Source organism: Anarrhichthys ocellatus, unplaced genomic scaffold (assembly GCF_004355925.1).
Source record: "Anarrhichthys ocellatus isolate YVR2014 unplaced genomic scaffold, GSC_Weel_1.0 scaffold69, whole genome shotgun sequence".
NCBI lineage: Eukaryota > Metazoa > Chordata > Actinopteri > Perciformes > Anarhichadidae > Anarrhichthys > Anarrhichthys ocellatus.
The window spans coordinates 419,675-430,846 of NW_022280099.1; the positions used below are offsets into that span (position 1 = coordinate 419,675).

Below are 11,172 nucleotides of genomic sequence, written 5' to 3' on the forward strand. Positions count from 1 at the left end.
GTGTGTGTGTGTGTGTGTGTGTGTGTGTGTGTGTGTGTGTGTGTGTGCGTGTGTGCGTGTGTGCGCGTGCGCGCGTGCGCGCGTGCGTGCGTGCGTGCGTGCGTGTGATGTGCAACCAGGCGATGAAGCGTAATTGACGGGGAAAAAATGGATTCAATGCAGACGTCTAGCTCTTGCTGTTGAATGAGGAGGAGGGGAAAAATGATATAGTTTTACGGCTAATATCAAGCTTTCGTTCCTATCACATCTATCGGCATCAAAACAGCTTTTTTTTTAGCTTTTTAATTGTTTCTACTTCATGTTTCCATGTAATCGGATGAGACGGGAGGCTTCCTGTGCGGCCTCGCTGAGTAAAAGAGCCATGACGAGGTTAAAGGTCAGGGTCAACACTACAGTTCTTTAGTTGGATGGCGATGATTCTCGGTCAGTGGAAGCAGTTTCACTTTGTCACCATCAGCGACGTGTGGAAGTCGGGCTCGCTGATAAATCCAGCAAACTAGACTCAATGTTATGGAGGTGAAAACAAAGCCGAGGCGACGGTGAACACATCTTCGACTCGTCGTTCATGTTGGTGTTTCAAATGTTGTGTGTGCTGGTTGAATAAACAAACAAATGGGATCACGGCTTCGTGGATAAACGGATATAATCATCATTTACCTGAATACTAAAACTAGTGAATTTCTTTCTTTCTCCACTGTCCTTGTTATTGGTTCCTCTCTTCCTCTCAGCCAGTGTTCAGGAAAGGTGTTAATGTGAAGGGATCACAAAGACTCAACAGTTTTTTATTTTTTTTGGAATAAAGACCATATTCCCTTTTTTTTTGTGTGTGGTTTGTCTTCAGGCTTTGTAGAGCTGAGTCTAGCTGACCAGATCCACCTGCTGAAGTGCTGCTGGCTGGAGATCCTGATGTTGGGCCTGATCTGGAGGTCGGTGGATCATCCCGGGAAACTCATCTTCTCTCCGGACTTCAAACTCAACAGGTGAGCAGGCTCGGTGACATTTCTACCTCCGTCACCAGCAGTCTGCTGCACAAGTAGCTGATCCGTTATAGAGCTCTTTATGAAGCTGTTCATGGGCCAGCTTGCAGGTTTAATTGTTTAGTTGCTGTTGATTTGCTTGCAGAGGCCTCTTACAGTAGTATGTTTCAATGAGTGCTTTTCCAAATGAATGTGCAGTACAAGCATGTTGTTTTGCTTGATTTCTGGCTTAATGTCATAGTGTTGTTAATGCAAATCAATTTAAGATGTTATCAAGTGAATTACAACATATACAGTTATTCTTCTCTCCAGTGAGCTGCCTTGCTGTGAAGGGACGGCTAGATCAGTGAGCTAACATTACCTGTTGCCTACCAGAGCATAAGGTAGCCATTCAAACATGTCACACCAATACAGTCCAACCGGAGAGCGTGAAACTAGAGAAAGGAGCTGAATCACCTAAAACAGGCCTCTGCTGGACGTTTACTTTTATATCTAAACCGTTCAGTAAGTAACCCTTAAATGTAGGTTCTCGTTATGTCACTAGATGAGTGGCGCTTGATTTACTTCAACGGAGATTTATAATATATTCTTCTAAGTATGTTGGATCATATTTGAGTCAGAACCGCCCCATGTTTTCTGATCTGCTCCTATGTTGTCGTGATGATTCGCTGGTCAGTGCTGGTCCATATCAGAAGTAATTCAGCACATTGCTTTCCAGGAAAGCTTTTGTTGTGAAACATCAGCAAGAAGCGAAGTAGTTCATTAACAGCAGCAAGTTAAAGTAGAATGAATTAACAGAAACGCTGCTCTCACTCACTAATTAATGTGAAAGAAGGAAAGTCACAGCAGCAGAGTAAGTACGCCGCTGATACATTTGACAAAGTACATTTGTAGGATAGTGAGTGTTGTACTTTAATACAGTTTTGAGGTACTTAAGTATTTTATACTTCTACTTCTCTGTGTTTCAAAGGGAATTGTTTGACTTTTCATTCTACTAAAAGTACTTTTTGACAGCTTACTAATGTTTTGGCGGATACATTATTTGAATGCATTGTTACAAATGAAAACAGCTTCAACTTGACCAGCTACAACATCAACATGTTTAGTTGTGATAATAATGTATAGGACAACACTTTGAGAATCCCTCTGCTTCACTTTACTTTTCATACATTTTAACATTATTTAATTGCTACTTTTTCTTATTTAAAGGAGCTCAATGTTCTCACACATGACTGTGTTGGGAATCAGAACTAAACATCTGTCTCTAATAACATCTGCCTCATAGAAAAGCCTGTTTCTCTCGTCCCTCGAGATGAACTGAAGGCTGACGCCTCTATGTGAGATTTTATGGGACTTGAACTGCTTTTTCTAAATGTGAGTCTCGTGTGCGGCTGCCATGTTTGCCATAACAGTGCTGGTGGTCACAGTGTAATCTTAAAGCCGCATTGTTACACTGCGCTGAGTTGACGAGCTTCACTCAGACCTTGAAACGGTAAAGATATCAGCAACCCTTGCTGCAGATATATCTCCGATTCTTCTGGACTGTTGGCTCGTTTTCTTGCCAAAAATCTTTTATCGCTCGCTGTTCCCTTCCGCAATGGCCTTCAACTCTAGCCAGACAACGATTGACTCTTTCTGGCACTCCGGTTCACCCTTTGTATTCATGGTAAACGTGCTGTAATCAGGCTGCTGCAGGCTACCAGCCGTTTGGATTTGCTCATGAACCCGTGCACTTAATCCTGTAATGTGTCAGCAGGAGCAGCAGTTACTGCAACATTAAAGCCAAGTGTTCTTTCTGGTGTTCAAAGTGCAGCAGAGTGACGACTCGGATTATCAGCTGTAGCTGTTGTTGATTCATTGTGCAGCAGTGTGCATGACCATATCGAACCTACACAAACACTATGAAGGTGACACATTTTATATGTATAAATACACCTTTTTATTTCTAAAGTCATTCTTTTGGGGCCAGCTGTTGTTCTACAGTTTTACCGATTGTCAACAAATGCAACCGAACTGAAGGTGCGTCGGCTCGTGTCTCAGTACTCGATGACTTCCTGTCGCTGCCTCCTCTCAGCTGCGAGCCCATTGGTTCCTGCTGAAGATGTGACTCTTTATATACATAGTGTTTCTTTTTTATTATGTCCTACAACAGCTGGACAGTTTGGTAGTTTCCCACAAACGGGATGAAAAAATATTTTGAAAATATTTTCAGCGGCAATACTCACCCAGGCCAGCATGATGATGTCCCTCACCAACCTGGCAGACAAAGAACTGGTGCTCATGATCAGCTGGGCTAAAAAGATCCCGGGTAAGATCCAAATCCCGGCTATGAATCCTTATTGCAGGACTGAGCCTCTTCCAACAAATCTAACCTCAGGCCACGATCGTGTGTGTGTGTGTGTGTGTGTGTGTGTGTGTGTGTGTGTGTGTGTGTGTGTGTGTGTGCGTGTGTGCGTGTGTGTGCGTGCGTGCGTTCTTTGTTTTTGTTGACGAGAAGAACTGAAGTGATCCTGATGGGAAAACAGAAAGTAGAGTGAATGTATTTGAGGACAATAGAAAGTCTTTTTTTCGTGACTGGTGGGATGAGTTCTTCATGTTTGACCTTTCTTTCCCCACTGCCACGGAAACTATCACCATAGGGTTAGGTTAACCTTGGTGTGTTTTCATAACACAGCCTTAGTATTCTCTGTTGAGAGGTCCCCGTTAGCCTGTGCTAGCTCAGGAAAACATCCTGGATGCTAATCCATCCACTTACTCAACTAGAGGCAGAAAGTCGTTTTCACTCATTTTCGTTCTCTAATCAGCTCATTGCTGCTGCAGATCTTCTCTCTGTCACACATTCTTTCTCCTCCACCATTTCACTTAATTAGCCGCGTGTTTTTTGAAAGTGTTTCAGAGAAAGATGTCGCAGTGTGTGAATTATCTGCTGGTGTCTCTGTCAAGTCAGAGGTGCAAAGATTTGAGAGATAACGGGTCCATAATTACTGTCGTTGTAGCCAATCAACACTTGGGATATTGCTTTTGGGAACAGGTTTGATGAATCTTGAAGAAAGGAGGGTTCGACTCTAGTTCACCACATACATTAGCATCACGGTTTGTGACGCCCGTGGTCCGATCCAGATCCTCCGTGTTTATTTTGCATCTTTGAAGTGCTGTTCATTTATCAGAGTAACAGCAGCAAAGCACTTACGTCAGTTAGTTTGCTCTTTGTGCAAACTAATAGTATGTTATCAAGTGTATGATAACACACAATCACAAAGTAGTAGAGTAGCAGCAAGTATGTTAAAAAAAATGATGCAACCCATGAACGGAAGTGACCATATTAGTACTGAGGAGGAGTGACGTAGAGACGCTGTATACGTCTCTGGCAGAGACCTGTCATCACTGTGTAGCCCCGCCCTAAAGCATCCCCTGCTTTATGGTCTGTGTGACTCTAAATGGACCATAATGTACTAAATGAACATCATGCTGTATTGAAGAAGACTTGAAACTAGAGATTGAGACCATAAACTCATGTTTACAATGTTTACTGAGGTAATAAATCAAGAGAGAAGTAGAGTCATCTTCTCATAGACTTCTATACAACCAGAGGAGTCGCCCCCTGGTGGACATTAGAGAGAATGCAGCTTTAAGATACTTCTGCATTGGCTTCAGTCAGCAGAACCGGAGGTTGCCGCCTGCTAAATGCACACATTTTCAGCTGAAAAGTGGTTTGGGGGACTAGTTTTTCTGAGAGAAAACATTTTTGTTTCTGTGCCTTTGTCTTCCCATCTGTGTTGTTGTTCATCCTTTAGCCTTTTCCTTTCACCTTCTCTCTGTGTATCTAGGGAGGAGGGACAGTGTGTGGAGGGCATCATGGAGATTTTCGACATGCTGCTGGCCGCCACCTCCCGGTTTCGTGAGCTGAAGCTTCAGAGGGAGGAGTACGTCTGTCTGAAGGCCATGATCCTCCTCAACTCCAGTGAGTTTTGCTGACGCAGACAAACCGCAGTCTTCACTTTATTTTCTCTACGACGGACGAGTTGGTTTGCAGCAAGCGACTAATCCTGTTCGATTCTGTCCAATCGGTACATTTGGTTCTTACATAACCCAGATAAGTTTGTGCCTCTGCTTGTTTGTGGTTACTTACACACACAGTGTAATCGCTACAGAATAACGACACCATCAGCGTTTAGATTATGACTTTGCAGTTCTGTGTGCCACCGAGTGTGATGTGCCCGGGAAATGAAAGCTCCATTTACAGTTTACAGTCTGTGTTTAGTGAAAGTAGCGAGCATGAGCTCCAGAGGCTACCAGATGATGTCTTGCGCACAAAACCAGATGTGCAACATGACGTATGAGATACTGATAAAAAACGTACCTGACACATTGAAATAACAGCGCAGCTCTATTATAGTTATAACTTGTGTTTTCAGGAGCAACCTGCTTCAAATATTGACGATCCTGGAAGATTCTGCTGAATTATTATTTTTGTGTGGCATGATCAGATAAATAATCTGTTGGTCTGAAAAATGGCTTTATTTTTTACGGTGAAATTGAAGCGTACTGCATAAATTAAATATTTACATTTTTCTTTGCTGATAAAACTAACAAGGAGAGATGGAAGTCTCGATGAGGAGATTTGTTAAAATGACACCTGCTATTTGAGCTGAAACCAACTCTACCTTAATAGTTTATAATAACTCTCTACATCTTTGTACTTGTGTCCTCTCTGACAATAACTACTATTATTATTTAACGTGGCCATGATGCAAGCATTCATCAGCTTCAAGCAGTCCTGCAGAAGTTGATGATATTTTGCCGATATGTCATTACAGCAACTTACTAAGTTTGAATGACAGAGTCGACACATTGATACAAGCGTTCATATTCAGGATTAAGTAGTATAAATAACATCGGCAACAATATCTATCATGGTGATTATTTTGATCCAAATCTGATTTTAAGAAAGTGTATATACTAAAATAACCAATTTAGCAGAGATGTGCACTCTTTGGGTGCCTTCACGTTTTCTAGTATTTCATTGAGTTGAAGTTAAGTTTGCGTCATTGGGAACTTCACAATAACAGACATTTCACAACATCTTGTGCTCCAGGGTTACACTACACTAGTCTTTGGATGGATGCTGTCTCAGTAAAGTGCAGGTGATCCTTCCACACAAGTTGCATTTGCAGAACTGTCGGTTTTGGATGAAGTGAGCTCTGAAGATGGACTTTATTGCTCTACGGCTGTCTTTTTTTCTTCTTCTTTTTTTAAACCCGTCGTGTGTTCCCGGCGGTCACGGTGTCCTCACGCAGCACCAGCAGCAGCCACTGTGCAGGTTTCATCGAGGTGACCGACCTCTCTGCATGTTAAACAAAGTTACTCCCTAACAGACGCACACACGGCGTCTCTGCCCGACTCCGTCCTCTCTGTTGACTCTGCTCCACTGCAGCTGGCTTTAAAAAAAAAAAGAAAAAGAAAAGAACAAATTGCGAAAGAAGTGAAATCGAGTCTGAAAACGTCAAAGAGAGCAGGGGAGGGATTTTAGGATTTATGCATTTGGACAGATGGAAGTTGTGGCTCAACTGCTCAGTACGTCCTCGGTCCCGGAGGGTGGACCGGGTGATCTATAGCTTCCCCCGCCTCTTTCATCTGGAATGTCCATCATTGTGGTCTTCGAAGAGCCAGATGTTTACAAGGACGTGGTCACTGTTCGATTAAAGAAACTCAAATTAAACTTGTGATTAGTTTTTGTTTGTGTAAATGTCGCAACTCTGATTGAAACATGGATTGTGTTGCGGTGCCACATCAAATCTTTTGGTTTTCATCGTTGTTACAACTCAAAGGATGCAACATTTAAATGGGAGAACAGAAGAGTTGCAAGTAATAAATGACCACATTTATACAACGGATCATATTAATTAAACAAAACAACCGTGGAAAGTCAGTAGTCGGTGATGTCAGCATGTGTGGAGCAAACAAACCTAAACAGCAGCTGTGTCAGCCAGAGAAGAGCCCGTCAAAGATCAGGTGGAGAGACGTTAAAGCTGGAAAGCACCAGGTGCAGGTGTGGCTCATCAGCTGACGCTCAACATCCTGAAAGACAGAAAAGAGCCAGCAAACAGGACACGGACCCCTAAAAGTGCTTGTTTTGCCACTGACTGGCTCCGATTGTTAATTATTCGTGGGTATCGTCAGGGTTTTAGCGATACTATTCTTATCGACACTGCTTATCGGTTCTTTTTAATTATATCATGAGAATAAAAACAATACAAGAAGTTCCAAAATCTTGCAGCCAAACAATTGGCTAAGTTATTAGCTTTAATTTATTAGACTATACTTATTAGCAAACCCCCCCAATAGCATCGCTAACATTACCTGCAGTGGACGAGGATGAAGAACCCTACAGAGAAATACAATGTTTTTATTTACATTTCGCTTTATCTCGTCTGTTTGTTATTGAAGTTTCCTGAAATCTGGCATCATCTCATCCGCATTGCTGAAATCAGCTGAATATTCAGCCAAGGCATTGAACATCTTCTGACCTCCAACACAACACCTCTCCAACTCTCACTCACGTTTCCATCGCCGTCTTCCGGAGCGGTCAGTGTGTCGGTTCGTCCAATACTTCGGTTGAAAGTCGGATATCTCAACGGTTATTTGTTGTTTGAATACCACCGATCTCCAGTGGACGATCGCTGAATAACTTCTTGGCCTTTGCTCGAGCTCCACTATCGGGCCGACGCACCTCCCTTTGACCAGCACTTTGGTCCAAGGCAGCACAAAAACTAATGACTGGAGTTTAGTTTTAGTGTTTATGGTGTCGAGAGGATGAATAGCCCTGAGCTCACCGTCGGGCTAAAATGTCAATGTTCTCATAATTCAAAATGGCAGTTGTTATAAAATTACGGAGCACGTTCATGCTTGCCAGAGGGGATTTTAAACTCTTAATCCTGTCTGCAAGTCTTTAAGAATAGATTCATCTTTCATATTCTTTTCTCTTACTTTGGCATAGAAGAGCCGCAGCCTTAGTGGCATACACATAACTGATGATATACAAAGATGAATTAAAGGTCAATATTGGCCCAATACTTGTGTTCGTCTACCTCTGAAGTAAAAATGATAAATCTGTGTTGTAGATCTGTGTACGAGCTCCCCTCAGACGGCTGAGGAGCTGGAGAGCAGGAACAAGCTGCTGCGTCTGCTGGACTCGGTGATCGATGCTCTGGTCTGGGCCATTTCCAAACTGGGCTTGTCGACCCAGCAGCAGACGCTTCGCCTGGGACACCTCACCATGCTGCTCTCCCACATCCGCCACGTCAGGTACAGCCAGGGACGGCAGGAAGCCGTGAAACCGCAGCAGAGTCCAGAGGAGAGAATCAAAAAAAGCACACAGAGACCTTTAAACACGATCCAACGTTATGTCTTTGTGATTAGTACACTCCCACAAACACATTCGTACAGTAATGCTCTTACTGGCAATAATATACTCATACAAGGAATACTTGAAGTTTAGGAAAGATGTTTGAGAAACCAATAAAAACTTCCTTGTTTGACAGTGATGATGAAGAACATCACAATGTTTTATACAAGAAAGTAACACATAAGGGCTCTCCCTCCATCCCAACACACCTAATGATACTAAATAAAGCCAAAAGCTTGAAACAACCACAACTTTGTCATGATTTGTGAGACTTTTTTTTTTGTCCGGTCACCATCTGTAACATGTCATTCACTCTTTGTGCTCTCTCTGCTTCGCTGTCGTCTCCTCTTCCTCTGCAGTAACAAAGGCATGGACCACCTGTCCACCATGAAGAGGAAGAACGTGGTGCTGGTGTACGACCTCCTGCTGGAGATGCTGGACGCCAACACCACCAGCAGCGGCAGTCAACCGTCGTCCTCGCCGAGCTCCGACACTTACTCTGACCAGAACCAGTACGCCCAACCCCCGTCTCACCAGCAGCCGGACGCTGACGGTCCACATGGACCTCTTGAGGAGCCGGTCCTGGACGGACACCTGCAGGCTCTGCCCGTCCAGTCCTCACCTCCGTTTCAGAGTTCAGGGGTGTCTCACATGGACAGCAATGAGTAAGTTACAGTGGTGGAGGAAACACTTTGATCCTTTAGTTTAGTTCAGAAGTAATACCACCGGGGGAGTTGTGTTACCAGTTAAAGGTGCCGGATTCAGAAATGTTCTTGAAATGTTCTTCATTTAGTAAATTATGGTCCATTTAGAGTCGAACAGACCATAAAGCACAAACTCAAGGCTTCCAAACATCAGTCCACAAACCAATGGGTGACGTCACGACGACCACGTCTACTTCTTATATACAGTCTGTGCTTCCGATCAGGCGTTACCATTTAAATACATCGCATTGAAAAGACAAGTGTAACCACGGCCTTTGTGTGAGGTAGAAACTCATGTTACGAGTTTTGGGGGATTTTCATGTTTTCGGATCAGTTGACGACGGAAGGAAAAGAAAGGAGAGGCTAAAGAAAGGACGGAGGACAGAATGAAGGAAATAAGGACAGTTGTATGGCAGGAAAAAAAGAGGGAATGAAGGAAAGAAGAAGGGAACGTGGGAAGGAATTGCAGGGAAAGAAACAATGATGGAAAAGGAGGAAGAAAAAGGAGAAAGGTTAGGAATAAAAATTGCAAGGAAAGAAATTAGGACAGATGAAAGGAGGTAAGAATAAAGGGATGAAGGAAGGAAAAAGGTAGCTAGAAGAGAAGGGAAGATTATGGAGTGATGGAGAAAGGACAGAAAGTAAGAAGTACAAGAAACAAATAAGGTTGGGAGGAAAATAAAATAAAGGAAAGTTGGAGGAAAGAAAATATTCAGTATGTCAAACTGGTTCCTAATGAATCATAACTGTGACAACTTTCCTCACAGCTACATCCACCCAGAGCCGTGGTCACTGCACGCAGGAGACGACTGTCCGTCGGTGGAACCGACGGATTACATCATCGCCAATCGTGGCGTCATGGAAACGGCCTTAGAGGGGTGACGTGACTGAAAGGGACGAACTGAGACTGAACCTTTCAAAGGCTTTCATCCCCCCAAAGATCCAGAGACGGAAACGACAAAAAAGGATTAAAAAACAAACAGAAAGAGCTGTTCGGAGGTATTTCTTCCCTCTACTGTTATTAAGATGTTTTTAGTCTTTGAAGAAGAAAAAAAAAATGTTTTTCATCGAATGTATATTTTGTGTGCGTAAATATTTCTTGTGAACGTGCACTACAGCCGGTGTTCATGGGAACATCACTGAACCTCTGCCAGTCAGTTTGAGCTCCTTTTTGATATACAGTATTTGTATCTTTCTTTTTTCACCTCGGTGTAACATCCGGAACAAGCCGCCTACAGTCTGCAGTGACTTACAGAAAGGTGCATGTGGTCAACACAGTTCACGCCTATTTCCATAACGGTTGTTAGTCGTATAGCTCAAAAAAAAAAGAAAAAAAGAAAAGGGCAGTGCTTTCTCTCCCACTGGTGTTTTTCTCCTTCACTTCTACCGTGTACTTTGGTATTTTAATCGGTGCCTGTTCATCCAGGTTTTTTTCTACTCTCTTTGTACAAAACTACAAGTTTCAGTGGAGTCAAGAAGCAGCAGTTTGTGGCCTTTTAACAAGATGACTGTTAACGCGAGCTGTCTTCTCGGTTCATCTGATTAAACTAAGGCTGTATTTACACAATACGATGTGGGGCACAGACCTGTTCCCAAAACCTGGTATCGGCTCAAAGAAAATGATTTAACTCGATACACTTGAGTTACGTAACGGGCTAAACTCTTAAAGGGTTATTAAAAGTTATGTAAATATATATAAAATTGCTAACTGTACATATATTCCTAACATGCTAAACATTACTTTCTAATTGTATAGAAAGGCCAAGTCCCTCCCCTTCCAGTGGGACCTTATTTTGGAAAGAATATGTACGGTATTCAACGGTGAGAGATAATAACTTCTTTCATCCTTTTTGTCAATTTAAAAGATCATTTTGCAAGTCAAAACAGTTGCAGTAAGCTATTCTCATTATGAATACATTTGAAGTTTACATTGAAGTTCATTTTTGTCTTTGGAGTGCGTTCCAGCTCAGAAAAACTTCTTCACTTCAAGACTTAAGCTAACGTACCAAATATTAGCATATTACCATTCTAACTGTATATGCTAACATGCTAAACATTAGTATGTTAACATGCTTATTGTATGCAT

General features: G+C 42.6%; 1 protein-coding gene across 2 annotated transcripts in view; it reads left to right on the forward strand.

Annotated features, from left to right (window-relative positions):
- Positions 1-11,155, forward strand: part of esr2b (estrogen receptor 2b) — a 24,328-nt gene extending 13,173 nt beyond the window's left edge. For both annotated transcript variants that reach the window (XM_031873163.1, XM_031873164.1), the window contains exons 6-10: positions 842-980; positions 4,805-4,938; positions 8,099-8,282; positions 8,742-9,047; positions 9,854-11,155. In XM_031873163.1, coding sequence (XP_031729023.1) covers positions 842-980; positions 4,805-4,938; positions 8,099-8,282; positions 8,742-9,047; positions 9,854-9,968 — 878 coding nt within the window. In that variant the 3' untranslated portion in view covers positions 9,969-11,155. The remainder of the gene's footprint in view (positions 1-841; positions 981-4,804; positions 4,939-8,098; positions 8,283-8,741; positions 9,048-9,853) is intronic.
- The last annotated feature ends 17 nt before the right edge of the window (positions 11,156-11,172 follow it).